At 46.5% G+C, this 22,203-nt stretch overlaps 1 protein-coding gene across 7 annotated transcripts in view; it reads right to left on the bottom strand.

Moving 5' to 3' along the window:
- Positions 1–22,203, bottom strand: part of SNX29 (sorting nexin 29) — a 588,630-nt gene that overhangs the window by 175,989 nt on the left and 390,438 nt on the right. Inside the window, exon 17 of one of the 7 annotated variants that reach the window (XM_032243343.1) lies at positions 13,133–14,387. The exons of the other annotated variants lie outside the window; for them this stretch is intronic. Coding sequence (XP_032099234.1) covers positions 14,343–14,387 — 45 coding nt within the window. The 3' untranslated portion in view covers positions 13,133–14,342. Of the gene's footprint in view, positions 1–13,132; positions 14,388–22,203 lie in introns of those variants that run through there. 7 annotated transcript variants of the gene reach the window in all.

Below are 22,203 nucleotides of genomic sequence, written 5' to 3' on the forward strand. Positions count from 1 at the left end.
CTGAATCCCAAGCTGTGCTCCTTCTAGAACACCTGCTGTCTCTCCCAGAAGAAACATGGGTGCAGAAAAAGAATCTGGGCTCATCTCCTCCGAAAGAACAAAGCCCAAAAGCTTGGCAGTTGCAAAAGGTGGTGTCTTACAAAGGGAACCGAAGACGGTCTAGCAATCGGAGCCTGTGTACGATGGGGCCATTTGCTGCTAACTACACGCATGGACTGTATTTTCAACATTATAAGCACAATGATTAAATCTGTGGATGAAGAGGCTCTGTGTTTCCTGCTTATTTGCAGATAAAAGCAAAACAACCCTGGAATGTTTCCTCCAGGGTTCTTCCTTAAATTTCCACCAGTCAGGAGAAAGAATGTCACATCCTGGAGGCTGCTTTCAAGCACGGAGGTAGGAGTGGGGAGAATGGCCTCATGAAGCTCTTCACCGATTAATTCTGGCTACCAAGGTCTCCCAGAAAAGACAGAGGGTCTTAAGGTCAGATGGCTTAAGGTCAAGTAGACTCAGGCCTCAACACCTAACAGTAAAATCTCGAGCCTCATTTTCCTCATCTGTAAAGGTGGGCCAGTAACTCACCCACCACGATGCCTGCAATGTCCTATTTGTAAAATGCATAGCATCCTGCCAGCTCCACAACAATAAGCACTCAATAAAATGGACTTTCTCCCCCTCCCACCCTCAGCCCCTCCCTTTCACATCCCTGCATGTGAAAATGACAAATGACAAGGGGGATGTAGCCAGCTCTGACCCTGAGCCATTGTACCCTTAGCTCAGCTTGGATCGGAACCCGTTCTCCACTTCTGAGACACCAACATTTCTCCTCATCCCTCTCCCAAGGCTCGACAGCTATTCCAAGCAGACTGGTGCTGCAGCCCTGGGAAGGATGGGGCACCGGACCAAGCTGCAGCTTTCTCTCTTGGCCTCTTCTAGGCCCATTTGTTTGTACGATGAGGAACAAGAGAACTGCCGCAGTTCCGCTTCCCTCCCAATCAGTGCTGGGGCAGCAGGAATGGAACTGCTAACTCAGTTTCTATAGATCAGTAATGGGAAACTTTTTTAATTTTTTTATTTTTAAGACACAGAGCTTAGTTCTGTCGCCCAGGCTGGAGTCTAGTGGCATGATCTCGGCTCACTGCAGCCTCTGCCTCTTGGGTTCAAGCGATTCTCTTGCCTTGGCCTCCCAAGTAGCTGGGATTACAAGCATATAACATGATGCCCGGCTAATTTTTATATTTTTAGTAGAGACAGGGTTTCACCATGTTGGCCAGGCTGGTCTCGAACTCCTGGCTTCAAGTGATCCACCCACCTTAGGCTGCCAAAGTGGTGGGATTACTGGCGTGAGCCACCGCACCCGACTTGGGTGTGGCTCTCTCATATTTGCTCTTTCCTCTCATGTGGAAAAAGCCGCTTGTTTTTCTTTCATTTTTCACCCTTCAACTCTTTTCTTATCAACACTAAGCGGCCACAGGCACTGCCGCCTGTTTGGGAAGATTCATCTCACGTTGAAAATGCATCCATGAGCTTTCCATTCCCTGCAGTCTCAAGGTTTATTTATTTATGTTTTTCAAAAGCAGACCCTTTCTCTTGGATGGCCTCTTACCAAGAACTCTGGTATTGGCAATAGTGTCACACTTGCTCTCTGGGACAGTTATCTGGTGGCTGCTGGACTGAGAGCAGGCGGGCAGAGCAGTGAAGAGCGTTGAGGGAGAAGCAGTCGCCGGGTTCACCTTGTCAACTGCCTCTTCCTAGCTCTGTGAGCTGGGCAAATGGCTCCACCTCTCTGCAATCCTGCTTCCTCCTCCGTGGAATGAATATGGTAATTCCATCTCCCTCAGTGGTTTGTTCTAAGGACTCAGTGAGATAATTTGCATAAAGTACTAAGATGAGTACCTGAACCACCAGTGTTCTCTGCAAGTGTGACCTTGGCTGTGATTATCTGTAAGCAGCACTGGCAAACGAGGCCCCAGGAAGAGTCCTTAGCTGGCTTAAGGGCTGATGAGCATGACCTTGGTCTTGGTTCCAGGAGTTCAGAAACATACCTGGATCAGGAGTTACTGGCTCAGAGAGCCTGGGGGTGAGGGAGGAAGATTTTTTTGGTGCCCTGGAATCTCCTTGTGCAGCTATTCCAAGAACAGAACTCTGCAGTGATAGAGACATCTGGCCAGCTAAGACCACCCCTGCCTGAGGACAAGGCCATACATATTAAGCTTGGTTTGCAGACATCTTCTGCTCCCAGCAGACATCATATGTCCCTCAGTTCTCATCCCCGCTACTGTGCAGGAGCTGGTGACGTCTCAGTCCAGGAGGCCACACATCCCATTGGTCCCGGAGAACGCGGTGCATCTTGCTGCCCGTTTCCCAACAATAAATTCCTTCTGTATCCTTTATGTGGGAAAATCCTACAAAGTTACTTGAAAAAGAAAGCCAGTGGCATCTCATCAGGTCTTTCTGTCACTCTATACCTATTATTGTGAATGGTGGATACATCTAAATGGCCTAGACCACACAGACTTCTCCTTCATTTGCATGTTTATTTGGGAAGGTTTAGGGACAGCTGATGGACACTGGGTGGGAGGTATCTACAGTCCCTTCAAGCCACTCATTAACCCAGTTCCTGCAAATGTCACGTGGCAGAGAAGAGAGGCTGCTGGGGCACAGGCGGCAGTGAGAGCCCTGAGTGCTGGCCTCCTCCTTCCTTCACTTTTGCCCTGCCTTGGCCTGGTGTCCTCTTCTCAGAGCCCTAGAGCCCTGAGGGACACAGTGTGAACGCCACCACTCCTTGAGAAAAACTTCAACTCTTTGAGGAAGACAATCAAGATCCTCCAAGAATGACTTGTCTCAGGATTCACTTCCTGCTGCTGGCAACATCCCATCTGGGTTCCTTCCTTCTGCAAGTCCCCAGACGTGGATCTGTCAAGGTTTATTCTTTCAAAGCCTACCAATAAGCAAAGACTTTAGAACTGATAACCCCTTCTCCCCTGCGTCCCCAGAGAACTTATTTTTTTTCCTCTTTGAGATGGAGTTTTACTTTTGTTACCCAAGCTGGGGTGCAGTGGTGCAATCTTGGGCTCATTGCAACTTCCACCTCCCAGGTTCAAGCTATCCTCCTGCCACAGCCTCCCAAGTAGCTGGGACTATAGACATGCACCACCATGCCCAGCTACTTTTGTATCTTTAATAGAGGTGGGGTTTTACCATGTTGGTCAGGCTGATCTTGAACTCCTGACCTGAGGTGATCCCCGTGCCTCAGCTTCCCAAAGTGCTGGGATTACAGGTGTGAGCCACCACGCCCGGCCTCCACAGCATTTTTTATGTAAGTCCATTATAGCACCACCTACATTGCATGGCGATCATCAGTTTACTTCCTACTGCCCCAGAAGACTGTGGATCACGCACACTTTCTAAGAAAGTAACCCCAACAGGCAACCAAAGCAAAAACCAACAAATGGGATCATGTCAAGTTCAAAGCTTTTGCAGAGCAAATGAAACAATCAGCAAAGTGAAGAAACAACCCACAGAATGGGTGAAAATATTTGCAGACTACGCATCTGGCAAGGAAAAAAATCTAATAATGGTCCTAGCACAGTGGCTCACGCCTGTAATCCCAGCACTTTGGGAGGTCGAGGCGGGCAGATCATGAGGTCAAGAGATCAAGATCATCCTGAGCAACATGGTGTAACCTCACCTCTACTAAAAATATAAAAAATTAGCTGGGTGTGGTGGTGCATGCCTGTAATCCCAGCTATTGGGAAGGCTGAGGCAGGAGGATCGATTGAACGCAGGAGGTGGAGGCTGCAGTGAGCTAAGATCACAATACTGCACGCCAGCCAGTGACAGAGTGAGACTCCATCTCAAAAAAAAAACAAAAACAAAAACAAAAAACTAATAATCCAATTAAAAACTAGGCAAAAGATCTGAAAAGACATTTCTCAACAGAAGGCACACAAATGGCAAACAGGTATATGAAAAGATGTTCAACATCACTGATCACAGAAATGCAAATGAAAACTACAATGAGGTAGCGTCTCACCACAGTTAAAATGGTTCTAATCCAAAACACAGGCAATAACAAATGCTGGCGAGAATGTGGAGAAAAGGGAACCCTCGTACACCACTGACGGGAATGTAAATTTGTACAACCACTATAGAGAACCGTTTGGAGGTTTCTCAAAACACTAAAAATAGAGCTACCAAATGATCCAGCAATCCCACTGCTGGGTATATACCGAAAACAAAGAAAATCAGTTTATCGAAGAAAGATCCACATTCCCATGTTTACTGCAGCAATATTCACAACAGTCAAGATTTGGAAGCGACCTAAATGCTCACCAACAGATGAATGGGTATAGAAAACGTGGTACATATTCACAATGGAGTACTAGTCAGGCATTAATAAATAAAAGAGCGCCTGTCATTTGCAACAGCATGGATGGAACTGGAGGCCACTATGTTAAATGAAATACAACAGGCACAGAAAGACAAACATCTCATGTTCTCACTTATTTGTGGGAGCTGAAAAAAGAAAACAACTGAACTCATAGAGACAGGGTAAAAGGGCAGTTACCGGAGACTAAGAAGGGTAGTGCAGGGAGGAGGTGGGAGGGGAAATGGCTAATGGGTACAAAAAAACAGAAAGAATGAATAAGATACAGTAATTGACAGGAAAAAAACCAAAGTTGTCATATCTATTTTTTTAATGGTATAAAAAAGTTACTCATCAGGCCACCTGTTGTGGCTCATGCCTGTAATCCTAGCACTGTGGGAGGCCAAGGCAGGTCAGGAGATCGAGATCAGCCTGGTCAACATGGTGAAACCCCGTCTCTACTAAAAATACAAAAATTCCTGGCCATGGTGGCAGGCGCCTGTGCTCCCAGCTACTCTGGAGGCTGAGGCAGGACAATCACTTGAGCCCAGGAGGCAGAGGTAGCAAGCAGTAAGCCAAGATTGCACCATTGCACTCCAGCGTGGGCAAAAGAGTGACACTCCGTCTCAAAAAAACAAAAAACAAACAAACAAAAAAACCTTCAGTAACATTTACAAACTGGGAAAAAAAAAAAAAAAGAAAGTTGGCATATCTATTTTTTTAAATTATACTAAGAAATTTACTCATCAGGCCAGGCACGCTGGCTCATGTCTGGCATCCTAGCACTTGAGAGGCTGAGGTGGGTAGATCACCTGAGGTCAGGAGTTCAAGACCAGCCTGGTCAACATGGTAAAACTCCATCTCTAGTAAATATACAAAAATTTGTCAGGTGTGGTGGTGTGTGCCTGTAATCCCAGCTACTTGGGAGGCTGAGGCAGGAGACTCCTTTGAACCTGGGAGGTGGAGGCTGCAGTGAACCAAGATGTGCCACTGCACTCCAGGCTGGACAACAGGGCAACACTCCGTCTCACAAAACAAAAAAACAAAAAAACAAAAAAACTTACTCATCAGCTATGCTATTAACTGTTAATTCAGTGGCCACCAAATTGTAATGTATATAATGAAGTGTTTAATGATGCTTTTTAAAATGATCTTCTTATAATGCTGTGTCTTATCTCAGAATACTCAAGACCTATCCCAGTGCTTGACAACAGGACAATAATCCATGTATGTAAAGACAGCATGTATCTTTCCACCCTGACAGAAAGGTCTGGAAGGATAAAACTCCAAACTCATCACAATGGTGACCTCGGGGGATGGGAATGGAGGTGAAGGTAATAGCCAAAGAGATGCTTAACCTAATGTCTAAAGGTTCATACTTTAGACATGAGAATGTATTCATGTATTACTTGTATCTTCTAAAAAATTTTTTTTAATAATAGCAGCTGTAGTATGTTGAATGGCAACCTCCAAAAAGATGTCCACGTCCTAAGCCTCAGGACCTATAAATGTGAGTTGTAAATGTAGAAAAAGGGATCTTTGCAGAGGTAATTAACCTCAGACTCTTGAGATGACAGCATTCTGGATTATCCAGATGGGCTCTAAATCACATGACAGGTATCCTTGTAAGAGAGATACTGAGAGGCACCAGGGAGAAGCAGGAGAAGGCCAAGTGAAGACAGAGGCAGAAGTGCATGTGACATGGCCATAAACCAAGGAACCCTTGGAGCCACCAGAGGTTAGACGAGACTGGGAAGGATCTTCCCCTAGAGCCTCCAGGGGAGCACAGCCTTGCCACTGCGGGCACCCTGATTACAGATTCTGGCCTCCAGAATTGTGAGCAAATAAATGTGTGTTGTTTTAAGCTAGCACGTTTACAGTATTTGGTTACAGCAGCCCTAAGAAGCTAAAACGGCAGCTAACGTCAGGTAACCGAATGACCAGCGCCAGGCCCGGTGTTATGCATTTTTTATACATCATCCTCCTAAGGAGTAGGTATCATAATCATCCTCATTTTCCTGGTGGGGAAGTAGAGTTGACTTAACTTGCTCAAGGGCACAGGGCTCTAAGTGGCACAATGAGGACCGGAAGCAGGCAGTGTGAGTTCCAGAGTCCACGCACTAGGTTGTAATCCAACTCACAAGACCATGGTGGTGGAGTCACACGGAGTGAGGCTCATGCCATGACTGATCTTAATGGAAGTACCTGACATCTGAGCTTTGCTTTTCTCAGTCAGGAAGCAGGGAAATACTACTTCCCTGCTGGTAGACTCATGAAAATACTGAGTTGGGTGTCATATATCACAGGGCCTCACACAGGGGAGGTGCTCAGCAAATACCTTCTGAATGAACGAGAGGCAGGGGTCAGGTAGGGCTGCTGCCTCCCTTGATGTAGGACCTGGTTGTTATTCATTGGCAGGGATGGTCACTTCAAATGGCTGGGCTTTGGGAGCTACTTGAAGACATATTCCTCATGATGAACATGATGACTACAGGTACAAATCATTTTCTAAATTAATTTGCACAACCATATCCACTACTCTGTGAGCTCTTAGAAATGCCAGATAGCTGGGTGGGGTGGGTAGACAGATGATGGGGGTGGGGGTGATTGGGAGGATAGATGACGGGTGGGAGGAAAGATGGATGATGGGTGGATGAATGGATGGTGGGTGGCTGGGTGGATAGGTGGATGAATGGATGGTGGGTGGCTGGGTGGCAGATGGATGATGGGTGGATGAATGGATGGTGGGCAGCTGGGTGGATAGGTGGATGGGTCATGAGTGCATGGATGGATGATGGGTGGGTAGATGAATGGTGGGTAGGTGGACGAGGGGTGGGTGGGTAGGTAGGTGGGTAGATGGATGATGGGTGGGCGGAAGGATGATGGGTGGATAGAGGGATGATGGGTGGGTGGAGAGATGAGGGGTGGGTGGAGGGATGAGGGGTGGATAGAGGGATGAGGGGTGGATGGAGGGATGATGGGTGGATGGAGGGGTGAAGGGTGGGTGGATGGACAACGGGTGGGTAGCTGGCTGGGTAGATGGATGATGGGTGGTTAGATAGGTGGAGGGATGAGGGGTGGGTAGGGGCGATGACAGGTGGGTGGATGGGGTGAGTGGTGGGGGGGTAGATGAAAACAGTTTGGGCCGGTAAGCGGCCTTCCTCACTCTCAGATTCTCTAAGCCAGTACCCTACTGATCCAGTTTTATTTCTGAACCCCTGGAACTGAGACCAAGGTCAATCTGATTAGCCCTTAGGCCAGCTAAGGACTCCTCCTAAGGTCTCGTGCGCTGGTGCAGTTTCCAGATCATTCCTTTCTGCAAGGTTAAGGGATTACGGCATCGGCAGCAGAAAGTAAGAGGAAATTCTGGGAGTACTGTCTTCAGACACCAAGAGGTCATACACCAGAATCTGCTTCCTGGACAACTTGCTCTGTGACATTCAATAGTGAAGCCTAGCAGTAATTCCAAAAAAGTATCTTTCAGAAATACTCATATGTAAACGTTAACACACGCCCCCAAACACACGCACCAGTGCCTCCCATCAGCAGCTAAACAATAGTCTCATCACTGCTGGGCAGCCCAACTCACTGGCATCAATGACTTAGGAAGCCAATCACCAAAACTGTCAATTAGAGCCTGCCCCGTTCCTCACAGAGAGCAAACCCAAGCAGCAGCCCTGCCAGAGAGAAACCAGCCTCATTTCTAATCTCTTCTGTCAGTAAGCAATAAATGACAAAGTTCTGCTAAGTGAAAATGCCAGGCATAGTGGAAGTTAGCATCCCTTTTATAATCACTTTATCAGTGCTTCCCCAATACCCTCTGGACACTGATGGCTCTCCGAGAAGATGTTTTGGCAACTGAGTCAAAGCAGCAAAAGGGCACAGTCCTGGACCCACAACCTGCTCTGCTTTTAACAAGCTGAGCTGCAGCAGCCAAGTCACTTCCCCTACTCTGAGCTTCAATTTCTTCACTACAGAAAGGAAGACAGCTGGGTATTGTGGTTCATGCCTGTAATCCCAACACTTTAGGAGGCTGAGGCAGGTAGATCACTTGAGCCCAGGAGTTAAAGACCAACCTGGACAACATAGGTAGATTCCCATCTCCACACAAAAAAGTTTGTTTTAATTAGCTGGGTGTGGTCACAGCTATTCAGGAGGCGGAGGTGGGAGGATAATTTCATTCCAGGAGGGTGAGGCTGTAGTGACTCTACAATGCACCCAGCTTGGGAAACAGAGCAACGCCTTGTCTCAAAAATAAATAAATTCATCATCTATTTTTTTAAGAAAAGGAAGAAAAGACAGGATAGGAAAAGGGGATGGACTATGGCTGTGTGCTGCCCCACCTCCACTTTCCTGTTGGGAAACCATCCTTCCAAGAGAGGTGACCCGAGGGTGAGCACTAAATAACTTCAGCCAATCAGCGTATCTTGTCCTTCTGGCCATAGTGACTGGTTCAGGACTAGTCAATTAACTAAGGTGGTTCAGAGAGAATCAGGGGGTTTCTGCTGGCAACCCTGGGCAGAGACTTGCTCTTTCTCTTGAGTCTCAGCACCCTGAGAATACTGTAGCTACTGCTGTTTCCATGAGGGGAGAGGGAATAGGCTGGGGGAGTGGAAGGGAATAGTGAGAACAGAATTAGGCAGAAATGTACCAGGTTTCCATGATATCCCAAAGCTTCTGGGTCACCAAGAAGCTGACACTTGCTTCAGTGGTAGGCATGCATGTCCCTTCAAACCTCATGTTAAAATTCATTCCCCAGTGTTCAAAGTAGGGCCTCATGAGAGGCGTTTGGGTTGTGGGGACAGATCCCTCTCCGCTCACTACAATCTCTACCTCTCAGGTTCAAGTGATTCTCCTGCCTCAGCCTCCGAGTAGCTGGGACTATAGGTACACACCACGGCACCCGGCTAATGTTTGTGTGTATTTTTAGTAGAGACAAGGTTCACCGTGTTGGCCAGGCTGGTTTCAAACTCCTGACCTCAGGTGATCCACCCGCCTCCGCCTCCTAAAGCACTGGGATTACGGATGTGAGCCACCATGCCCTGCCTCTATTAGTTTCTGCAAGAGCTGGTTGTTTAAAAGAGAGCATGGCACCTCCCCACTCTCTTGCTTCCACTCTCCCCAATGTCACCTCTGCACATCGGGAGCACCAGCTCCCCTCTGCCTTCTGCCATGAGTGGAAACACCCTCATCAGGTGCAGATACCCAATCTTGAACTTTCCAGTCATCAGAATCATGAGCCAAATAGACCTTTTCCTCACAAATTACCCAGCTTCAGGCATTCCTTTACGGCAGCACAAAATGCATTGAGGCGCTCACCTACCTCTGGACTTTTCAGTACCTACCATAATGAATCCCTTGCTTTGCAGAGACCAGTTTGTACTGGGTTCTTTGATTCTTCCACTGGAATCATCCTAGCTAATACAAAACCATGATCCCAAAGGTCTCATCCCGCTCCAGCATTTATTTTATTTTATTTATAAGATTTTCTTACCATGCCAAGGCCTGAAAATGAAAACCCAAAAGAAATGCCTGAAACCTTATTGCCAAGGAGAGATTCTGCGGTATTTAGGGCCACAGACCAGGGCACTCTTATCTTTGATCCCCAGTTCAAAGCACAGTACCTACAACTCAGGAAACAGAAAAACTCAACACACATGGGCTAAACGAGCAGCTCAGTAGGACAAAGGTTTTGTATACTGCAGGCCCTAGACAAGCGTTAGTTCTCTCATCAGCATCATTCCCATCACCACAGCAACCACCATAACTATCACCAGCACTACTATCTGCTGAGTGCTTACTAGGTACTGAGTGCACACAGCTCTGCATCTGTTACCTGTCTGAAGCCTCCTAACCCACACATCAAGTGATCAGGACCACTCACTATGCTCTTTTTTTCCAGGAGCCTAGAAGACTGGCCCTCCCCACGCACCTGCAGTTAGATGTGTCTGTGAAACTTGCTTTACCAAGGAAATAAGAGATGTAACATGTAATTTCTGGGTGGAAGCTTTAAGAGTCGGTGTGTGCTTAGCCAACATCTCCTGCCCCTCTGCCACAACCTGGGTCTGCAGGTGAGGATGGTGACAACATACAGCGGTGGCCCAGTCAACCCATGAAGGACAACTGACGTGAAAGAGACAGAAATCTATGTGTTTTCTGTTCATACATCACAGGATCGTTTGCTACTGCAGTGTAACTCAGCCTACACTGACTGATATGCCACACCCTGTTTTACAGATGTGAAAACGGAGGCTCAGAGAAGTAAAGCTCCTTGCCTGAAACCACATAGTTGCTGCAGCAGAAAGGCTGATACAGCCCTGGAGAACACAGAAAGTCTGGCCATTGTTCCCCAGGTCCTTGATCCCCACCTTTACCCCAGGTGACTTGGGGGTTTCCACGTAAGCCTTGCCCACATTCTCCTGGTTGGAAAACTCCAAAACCAGAAAAACCTCTGGACCTCAGAAACCAATGGCCAAGACAGAGTAAAATTCACAGAAAGCAAGTTCCTCAAACCAACCCTCAAGACGTGAAATTACAGCTATGTGAGAAAATATACACTGTATGATAGAATGGGTCAAAGAGACCCAAGGGACAAGAAGGGAAAAAAAGCACATTACTGAAGAACAGGCCACAGTGAGTCAGTCAGTATGCAGAAATTTCTGCCACTGAACTTTTTTTTAACTTCTAGACAGAGTCTTGCCCTGCTGCCCACACTGGAGTGCAATGGTGAGAACTTGGCTCTGCCTCCCAGATTCAAGCAATTCTCCCTGCCTCAGCTGCTTGAGTAGCTGGGATTACAGGCACTGTCCACCATGCCTGGCTAATTTTTGTATTTTTAGTAAAGATGGGGTTTCACCATGTTGGCCAGGCTTGTCTTGAACTCCTGACCCCAAATGATCCACTTGCCTCGGCCTCCCAAAGTGGTGGGATTACAGGTATGAGTCACCATGCCTGGCACCTGCCATAGAGTTTCTATACAACCAATCAATTAATCATTCCTACATAATCAATTACAGGGAAGCAGTAATTTTGGCTCAGATGATTTGTGACCAAAGTAGAGTGCAATAACGGTTATAAGACTCACTTTGTCCATAAAATAACTAGTGATTGCTTGGCGTCACCTGGCATTCAGCCTGCGAAAACTCACTCCCGGGGGCTGGTAAAGATGCCAGGCATGTGGCATGGAGGCTGTCTTCAGTGATATTCCTGTGGTACGCAGCCTCCTGAAACAGAGCCTGGTGGCTGCTTTCCTGGTCCTCACTTCCTGGCTAATCCCCTGAGTGTGGGTTGGCCCTAGTGATTTGACTCTATCCTAAAGGACAGATTATAGTATAACTCGTGGAATACCATTTCTTTTTTTTTTTTTTTTTTTTGAGACAGGGTCTCACTCTGTTGTCCATACTGGAGTGCAGTGGCACGATCTCGGCTCACCACGACCTCTGCCTTCCAAGCTCAAGCAATTCTCCTGCCTCAGCCTCCCAAGTAGCTGGGATTATAGGCATGCATCACTACCACCTGGCTAATTGTTGTGTTTTTAGAAGAGATGGGGTTTTACCACATTGGCCAGGCTGGTCTCAAACTCCTGAGCTCAAATGACCCACCCACCTTGGCCTCTCAAAGTGCTGAGATTACAGGCATGAGCCACTGCTCCTGGCCAGGATGCCACTTCTAAAGCTTAGACCACAAAACACCCTGATTCCTATTTAGTTGGTCTCTCTCTTTTGCTTTCTTTGGCCACATTGAAGAGGCCTGGGTAGGCGACAAAGAGGAACTGAGGCCCTCAGTCCAAGAGCCTATAAGAAACCAAATCCCAGCCAGGCACAGTGGCTCATGCCTATAATCCTAGCACTTTTAGAGGCAAAGGCAGGCGGATCATGAGTTAAGAGATCAAGACCATCCTGGCCAACATGGTACAATCCCGTCTCTACTAAAAACACAAAACTTAGCCAGGCATGGTGGCACGTGTCTGTAGTCCCATGCCTGTAGTCTCAGCTACTCAGGAGGCTGAGGCAGGAGAATCACTCGAACCCAGGAGGCAGAAGCTGTCGTGAGCCAAGATTGCGCTACTGTACTCCAGCCTCGAGACAGAGCGAGACTCCATCAAGAAAGAAGAAAGAAAGAAAGGAAAGGAAGGAAGGAAGGAGGGAGGGAGGGAGGGAGGGAGGAAGGAAGGAAACCAACCAACCAAATCCTACCAACAACCACATGGGTTAGCTTGGACACAAATCCCTCCCCACAGAAGCCCTGGGGTGTCTGCAGCCGCCAGCTGAGGCTGCAGTTGCAGCCTGAGGGAGACCCTGCAGAGAAAACCAGCTGAACAGCACAGGGACTCCAGGCCCACAGAAACTGAGATGGTAAATGTAGTCACTGCCAAATGTCATTTTTCCTCTCAGTGTTGGGACAATTTGTTATGTGGAGAAAGATACAATCGCTAAATAGTGGGTTTCATTTAGCTATTTCTGGTGTTCTCACTTAATGAATCACTGGCATAATGCCAAATCACTCCCAATGACTCTAAGGGGGCCAAAATAATGGGCTAAAACTTCAATCCAGGGACCAAATCTTGAGGAGTGTTCCTCAAACCCCAGTGCATCACAAAGCACCAACAGGATTCTTGCCACACTCCCCCCCGGCCCCCCCACTTGCAGTGCTGCTGAATAATCAACATCAATCCACTCTTTTTTTTTTTTTTTTTTAAAAAGACAAGGTCTTACTATGCTGCCAGGCTGGTCTCAAACTCCTGGGCTCAAGTGATCCTCCTGAGCAGCTGGGATTACATCATCCATCTTTCCTCACTTATAAAATCTACTTAAAAAGGAAAGTATGTATCACTCTAGCAAACAGAAAGCCAGTATCACTAGAAGGCCACTGGATCTGATGAAAGCCAAATGGGATTAAATCCTAAGTGTTAGCGGTTCTCAACCCCAGAATTAGAATCACGTGAAACAATGAGGTCACCCAGGTCCCCTTGGTGAGATTCTCCTGCAGCTGATCAGGGTTGAGCCTTGGCATCAAGGCATCTGGACGTTCTGAGTGGAGTCTACTGTAGCTGTGTCTGACAGCTCTGAACTTCCCAGTGGCTGATGGCACGCTGACCCTGAGGCTCACATTCACTTTGTCAAGGGTCTCAAAGAGTTAAAGCTGTGCTAGCACCAACCTGAGACCACATCAGCTTGGCCAAAAGGAAAAGAAAAAAGGGAGCACCTTCCCCAGCAGAGACTTAACACCTGACCCTGAGCCATCTAACATCACTCTATCTAAGACCAGGGCTATATGTCTCATACTCCACACACGTAGACTGTAGACTCGAGAGCTAGACAGACGCATCTCTTTGGGCAACCTCTGTGGAAGTGACTGATCAAAATAAAGACATTCTGAGTGACAGACACTTGTAGGTTACAGCAGCTGGTGAGGGACTGGATTCAGTCATTATAGCTCAGCTCATGTTGTGTCTCCTCCTCAGGCTGCAGACTGTTTGAGTTCAGGGTACAGTGACCAAGGCTTGCTCTCTGCACCACTGCTGCCTAGGTCAGTACCTGGCACAGGGAACACACTATTAGCATCCAATGAATCAACAGATGAAGTGCCATTCAAACTAAATCTTGGGGAATGCGCTAGACACAGCTCACCATTCAGGGAGAGAGGTGTTATTTCAGAGGGGTCCCAGAGCAGCAGGGCCAAGCTTCTGAGAGCCTGCCCTTGCTCCTCCACCAATAGCTTCTCCAATTAAGCCCTGGCTTATTCAAATAGCCAGTGCTGAAGGCAACAGTTCTCTCTGTGACTGATGGATAATTTCATACCCAAATTGAAACCATTTAAATTGAGACATCAGGAAAATCAGAGGCAGGCAACATATGATATCTCTTTATATGAGACAGCAAGTAAAAAATGAAAACAGCAGTGTTGACCATCTTGAGACAAGGAAACTCACAGTCTCTTGGTGATTTGTGGGGCAAGCAGAGAGTGCTTCATTTCAGTCAAATTCACCATGTGTGTTCTGGCATCTGTAGTCAGGATGCTAAGGTGAGAAGTGGGAACTAAGATTCATTCATTCAGCAAATACTTTATACTCTGTATCAGGTGCTAGGGACACAGCCATGCACAAAATGGACAAAGGAGACAGCAAGTAAACAACTCGATGCCAAGTAGTGTTAGCAATATGAAAAAAAAATAAAGCAGGAGAGAGTGCTATTTTAACCAAGGTTATGATACACGCTGGTATTTTACTCCCTACTTTGGATGTTTAGAGGTATTTACTATTTAAGCTAAACCTCATACAACTCTTGGTGGGCATTCCTAGTGTCAGTTAAAATGAGGATATGGGCCAGGCATAGCAGCTCATACTTGTAATCCCAGCACTATGGGAAGCCAAGGTAGGAGGCTCACTTGAGCCTAGGAGTCTGAGACCAGCCTGAGCAATACAGTGAGACCACCATCTGTATAAAAATTTAACAGTTAGCTGAGTGTGGTGGTGCATGCCTGTAATCCCAGCTACCCAGAAGGCTGAGGTGGGAGGACTGCTTGAGCCCACAAGTTGGAGGCTGTAGTGAGCTATGACAGCACCACTACACTCCAGTCTGGGCAACAGAGCGAGACCGTCTCTTAAAAAAATTAAAAATAAAAAAATTTAAGGAAACAAAGGTAAGGACATGAAGACTAAAAAGAGACATGCCAGCTCCATCTCCTACTAGTCATGGAGACATGGGGACTGGGAGATATAACCTCTCTTATCGGTGCCTTAGTCTCCTCAACTCTAAAATGGAGACAGGAGAACCTCCATCACTGCTTGCCACTATATGAACAGCTCATAGAATAGGATTTGGTATGTGGCAAGTACTAATGATACCTGTCTGCTGGTAGGAGTGTAATGGCATTCCCACTTTTAAGAACTTCATTATCTCCTTTGGAGAAGCCAAAGGATACACCCATGTAGCTAGCAGATCAAAGTATTATGAACAAACCATGTCAATTTACACCACCATTCTCACTGCCTAACAGGCTACCTTCCCGATCAACTCATCCTTCAGAACTCAAGTCAAACATCTCCTCTTGGAAACCTTCTGTGACATACCCCAGCAGGTAATTAACCCCACCATTGTGGCATCATTATAGCTGATACCTACATAATTCTATTTCTTACTCACTGCTCATTCTTTCATTTCACCATGCATCAAGAGCCTGCCATCTGCCACGACCTCAACCTCCACTGCAAGGACATTTAGTGCACCTATGTCTTCCATTACTAAAGACAACTTCTTGGGGGCCAAATTAACTGCATGTAGCTCAACAGAACTAATTAACTAATGAATAAACAAAGAACAACATAAGATTAGACAAAATAAGCGGTCCAGAGGGGAAAAGGATTACAGGAATTTAAAGAACACTGGAAACATACCTACCAAAACTCAGTATTGACAAGGCCACTAAGGGCTTTCTCAAAGAATGAGCGAGACCTTGAAGGATGGGGAAGATTTGGAAGAGTATGCTTTCACATGTATTCGTGACTGAAGAATGCACAGTCTCAAAACAATATGAACAGTATAATGATCCCATTTGTGTTAAAAATAGATGTGTGTTATGCACGTGTGCGTGTGTGTGTGTATACATATACACCTGTCTATATGTAAATGCATAAAAAATACCTGGAAGGGTATATACCAAACGCTTCATAGCAGGATCGCTGGGAGGGAGCACTTGTTTTTCGTGCTCTGTATAGTTTTGCATCATTTATATTCTTTCAGAAATGTATTTTTATATTATTTATATAACTTAGAAAAAAATGTTAAAACATGTCTTCTAAAAGGCAAATGGTGAAAAGGCAGAGTGCTGGAAGTAGAAGGAACAGGAAGAGCAAATGCTGAGTGACAGGACCGGGTGGAAAAACAGCAGACGGCAAGAGATGAGGGTGAAGGCAAGAGTCAGGTCCTGCTTTGCATCTGCCATATTATTTTTAAAAGCTGAAAAATATCTGTGTTGCACTGCAGCACTGGGGGCAAGAGTTGGCTGCGCGCTTTGCTCAAACAGGACAGGGTGGCTATTCCCACGGGAGGCCCACACACTCAGGCTGGCACAGCAGTGACACTCTGGACAGGAGAAACTAAAGGAAACCACTTTCCCAGAATAGAAATCAAAATCTGGCTGGGTGCAGTGGCTCACGCCTATGATCCCAACACTGTGGGAGGCTAAGGCAGGACGACTGCTTGAGCCCAGAAGTTTGAGACCAGCATGGGCAACACAGAAAGACCCTGTCTCTACAAAACATTTCAAAAAACAACAAAATTAGCCAAGCATGGTGGTATGCATCTATAGTACCAGCTTCTCTGGAGGCTGAGGGGCAAGGATGACTGAGCCCAGTTCGAGGCCTCAGTAAGCTATGACTGCACCTCTGCACTCCAGCCTGGGTGACAGAGAAAGACCCTGTCTCTATTTAAGAAAGGAAGGAAAAAGGAATGGAGGAAGAAATGAAGGGAGAAAGAGAGGAAGAAATGAAGAGGGGAAGGGAGGAAGATAGGAAGGGAGAAAGGGAAGAAGACAGGAAGACAGAGAGGGAGGGAGGGATCTAAAGGAACTAGAGGTTCTTCCAACTTTATCAAAAGCCTTGGCCAATCTCCAATGCTTGGCTGGCAACATCAGTTGCATCCCAAACCACGGTCACCTGCTTTGGGGTGGACGAGGCCCTCCGTTTTCTATTATGTGGGAGAACGCCATTTGAACTCTGATCAACAAACTCACCTTCTTCAGAAACCAGAGCGGCAGCTCTGCAGACCTTATGGGCAAGAAGGCTGCAGCCCAAGAACACTGTGGCATAGGTAACACCAAGATGGTGTCTACCCCTCAGGAAGAGGTCATTTACAAAAGAACAGGTCAAGTGGAGCCAAAGACTTGGCTTTTTGCAACTAAATCAGAAGTCCCTTTACCAAAACGTATCTATTCCTATCTAATCACATAACGTGCTGGTCGCCCAGAAAAGAGACAGCAATGAATCTAGGCACAATCTGCTCTGGTTCCCACAGACCAGCTGGCCAATGAATCAAACTCCATGAAACACACAGAAAAACAGCATTGATTTTACTAGGAGATTATATAAATTCATTTCAGGGAGGTGGGGAAGCCTCCTAGAATTTGCTGTGAGATGCCCTTGGTGCTGCTCACTGCCTAGCCCAGAATGCTTAAGTGAATGATGGCCCAGGAGACATGGAAGCAGAAATGTGCCTTTATTTATTTTTTTCTAGATGAAGTTTTGCTCTGTCGTCCAGGCTGAAGTACAATGAGGTGATCTCCTCTCACTGCAACCTCCACCTCCCAGCTTCAAGCAATTATCCTGCCTCAGCCCCAGGAGTAGCTGGGGTTACAGGGACCCACCACCACACCCAGCTAATTTTTTATTTTTAGTAGAGACAAGGTTTCACTATTTTGGCCAGGCTGGTATCGAACTCCTGACCTCAGGTGATCCACTTGCCTCGGCCTCCCAAAGGGCTAAGATTACAGGCGTGAGCCACTGCACCCAGCCACCTTTATTTTTTAAGAAAGTTTTTGTTTGTTTTGTTTTGTTTCTGTTTTCTGTTTTCTTTTTTGAGACAGAGTCTCTCTTTGTTGCTTAGGCTGGAGTGCAGTGGTGCGATCTTGGCTCACTGCAGCTTCCACCTCCCAGTTTCAAGCAATTCTACTGCCTCAGCCTCCTTTGCAGCTGGGATTACAGGCACATACCCGGCTAATATTTACCATGTCCAGCTATTTTTTTTTTTTATTTTTAGATGGGATTTTACCATGTTGGTCAGGCTGGTCTCAAACTCCTGACCTCAGGTGATCTGCCCACCTCAGCCACCCAAAGTGCTGAGATCACAGGTGTGAGCCAGTGCGCCTCGCCTCTAAGAAAGATTTTTTTAAAGAAGAAAAAAATCTTTAAAAAATATATAGAATGTCAGATGCAGCTTGTGTGGAAGATGTGACTAACCAGAAGTGAACTGTTTTAACGCAGGGAAAGAAATGTACTAAATTAAGGAATAAGTATAATATAGTTAGAGGGCTTGTATGACTACCAATATAATCATGATTATTATGTATCCCTGGAAATACTGTGTGTGTTAATTTAGCAGAAATTGAATAAATTAAATTGGTATCTAGATGCATGTGTCATGGCCAGTGAGATTTACAAGGTGGAGTTGACACAGAAGATGCTGGGAGAGTCCATATTTTTAGGATGACAAAAATCAAATGGTCAAGGACAGTGTCATCGTCTGACCATGTGGAGGAGAGGACCTGGCCCAGATTAGCTTCTAGAGGAGTCTCATGTGGATGCCCCAGGCACAGGAACCCCTTTTCCATGCTCATGACATCATATAAAGATAGGAAAATGCTAATAGTGTGCATACCAGGCAGGAGCAAAGAACCTGGGGTCTTGAGATTGCTACTTGTGGGAGAGGTGAGTGGAGTCTCGGGGCAGTTTCCATAAGAGACAAAGAATAAGATCAGAGGAAGCTTACATATTAAATAAGAACTGGCCTTCTTGTACCAATAATGAATGCGCATCAAGAGCTGAGGATTTTGATGAATTCAAATATGTGCACCTGCACCTGGGTCAAATGAAATTCAAAGAACAAAGAGAGGTCATTTCAGGAAGGATTGAGTGGTAACTAAAATGCGAACAAGGGGCCTCTGGCCCCAGGAGTATGCTGGTAGCTGCTGCCTGTCCCTTCTCCTACAGGTGAGGTTGTGAGCAGCCAACTCAAACCAAGCGTTCACAAACATACGCTGGAGAGCAGAAGACAGGTCGAACAATGGGGTCAAAAGATGCTTTGCAATCCCAGCTTCTATTCCTTCAGGATCACTGGCAGGAAAGGCCTCAGCATTATCCAAGCAGGACCTCTGTCTCCATGCCAAATCACCATGAAGTTACGCCAGAGAGTCACAATCCACACAAAATGTATTCTGGGCTTTGACCTTCTCAAAGGCACAGACTGTATCTTCCATGTCTGCTACATCTCCATAGCCTGCCTCAACCTGGTTAAAGCAGCCACACAAAACACAAGTGACTGACAGACGACATAAGCCAGTGTGGAAAATGTCTCCCTCGACTCACAGCTGAAGTTGTTATACAGCACCAAGTTTATAAATCTTGATTACTTTGCACCTTGCCAATGCTTTCTATTTGCATTAACATAGGACCAGCTTTAAAGTTAAGCTTGCGTACACTGCATTTGCCAGCCCACGCGAAACTCTGATCTTCATGGAAGTGTATTTTAAAGTTCCACACCTGGAAGCCTTGGACAACCAGACTCCATCCACTCAAACCCCTCATGGGTCCCCAGGGGAAATCGACTGTGTATGGTGATGAGCAACCCAGGTAAAGGATGAGACTTTCACACAGGTGCATCAGAAAAGAAAGATCTGTTGTTTTAATACAGCCAACTCCCCCAGGTGCAAGAAGCACCTGCATGAACAGCAAGGAGCATGTGATCACTTGCGGTGTTTGGCCCTGGTCAAGAAAACACAGCGAGGCCCAAATAGAAGCTTTTCTTCTCTGGATCTGAGAGGTTTAAATTGAGTTCCACCAGCATCTTTCCAAATGATTTTGTGTCAAAGACTAATATTTCTGAGTTAAGCCTCTCTGTGAGATATATTTTTGGTAGCCTCTCTTAAATGGCACTTTAAAAATAATCTCCTTCAAGAAGGCAGACGATTAAAACAGGGATGTCCAAGTGCTGAGTTAAAAAGCCTCTTAGAATTTGGAACACGAAGCTTAGCGTTGCCGTGGGACAGCAGACAATTTGGTACTTGATCATTAGCTATGCGGCAAGCGCCACCCGGCAGAAAAATAGATTTCTTATTAAGCTTCCATTCTTAAATAGCATCAGCCCTCAAATGAGATCACTCCCTCTGAAGGTTTTAAAGATACCAAGAAAGTCCCAGGGAGCGTTTTATTTTAAAGGGAATCTTATTACAAAACTTGGGATGGGGTTTTTCCATTTATCTCATCCCTGGATTTGAAATTACTCATCTTTCTCTCCCATCAGCTCAGACATCTCAGAGGAAGCAAGGTGCCCCTGGAAACACAGACAGCTCACAGCGAGAACCCATGGGAGGCGTGTTACCAAGTAGGATGGGAAGGCAGCTTTCTGGGTATCGAACGTGCTAGTGAACAGAGTGTTAGCAGAGATACTACAGGTCCACACTCAGATGGCTACATCATATGCTCCCTGAGTGACTATGTGTTCCAGGCTCTGAGGAGAGGAGAATGAAGACAACAGTCTCTATCTCAGGGAAGCTCCTGGTCCACAGGGAAAAATGAAAAGGTCAACACCAAGTGGTACTACAGAGTGGCGAACGCCACAGCACAAAGTGCCCAGAAACACTCATCAGGGGCCGGTCATACAGTGGAAGGCTAGCAATGGCCCACTCCACAGGGACCCTCACAAAACACACAAGTCTTGGATGATGAAGGGGAGATGAAAAGGCTTTGTAGTTTGTCAGGGCAATTGCAATGAACAGTAATTATCATGGCAACATACAGCAATGTAAATGTTTATTAAACTGGAGACAATGGGAGAGTGGAAGGGGAAGGAGAGGGAGAGGGTTACAACCACAGAGAGAGCGTCAGGCAGGGGGAAGAGACAGACAGACATAGGAAACGAGAGAGAGAGAGAGAGACAGATGTAAAGACAAACAGAGGCAGACACAAAGAAGGAAGCAGAGAGAGACACAGAGAGACAGGGAGGGAGGGAAAGGCATACACAAAAGAACCACAAAAAGAGAAGCACACAGAGACAAAAGAAGAAACAAAGAATCAAAAAGGGAGAGAAATGGAGAGAGTGGGAGAAAATGCAGAATATAGAGACAGCCCAGGTTGCAAAGACCCAAAGTGCCTGGGAAAGGCAGTGCTGTTCAGACCAAACCTGACCAGGCTGGTGAGTGGGTGGGAGGCCAATTGGACCCAGGAGTGAACACAGGCAGACCCACTGTACCCCACAGCCACGCTATGTCACCCTCTCTCCCCGGGGCCCTGCAGACTCCATGCCAGGGCAGGCTCATGAGATAAAGCTGGCTCTGATGATCTCCCCGCTAGCTAGTACATCAATAAAAAACATGACATTTAATGGCCCTACTTTTCCCAAACGCACTCATCGGAAAACAGTTCCATGAGCATCTTCTTAGAAAAGATATTCCCCGGGGAAGTAATTCTGGGAAGCATTGCCATACCTACCCCATCCCTTGTGGAGAGGCATGGAGCACCCTCGTGTGTGACCACAGTACAGAAGACCATCAAACTATCTTTAATCCAACATTTTTCAGGCTTAGTACATCACAGAACCCCAGCTCCTTTTTAAAAAAAAAATATATGAACCAACTATGCAAACCCTCACTGAATCACTCTTCTGCTTTTGGGAAACTGTCTTTTCTAGATTACAAGTTTCCAAAGAGCACTTTTTTTTTTTTTGAGATGGAGTCTTGCTGTGTCATCCAGGCTGGAGTACAGTGGCATGATCTCAGCTCACGGCAACCTCCACCGCCCGGGTTCAAGCAACTCTCCTGCATCAGCCTCCTGAGTAGTAGCTGGGATTACAGGTGTGCACCACCACGCCTGGCTAATTTTTGTATATTCAGTACAGGCAAGGTTTCGCCATGTTCGCCAGGCTGGTCTTGAACTCCAGACCTAAAGTGATCCACCTGCCTCGACCTCCCAAAGTACTGGGATTTCAGGTGTGAGCCACTGCGCCCAGCCGCCAAAGAGCCCTTCTAAAATTAACACCAAGTGACGAGTATGCTAAAAACAACAGCAAAACACACACACCCCCCCACACAAAAAAACTCCTGATGTATGAAATAAGAAGGAGAGA

Source organism: Sapajus apella, unplaced genomic scaffold (assembly GCF_009761245.1).
Source record: "Sapajus apella isolate SASKATOON/1434 unplaced genomic scaffold, GSC_monkey_1.0 scaffold51, whole genome shotgun sequence".
NCBI lineage: Eukaryota > Metazoa > Chordata > Mammalia > Primates > Cebidae > Sapajus > Sapajus apella.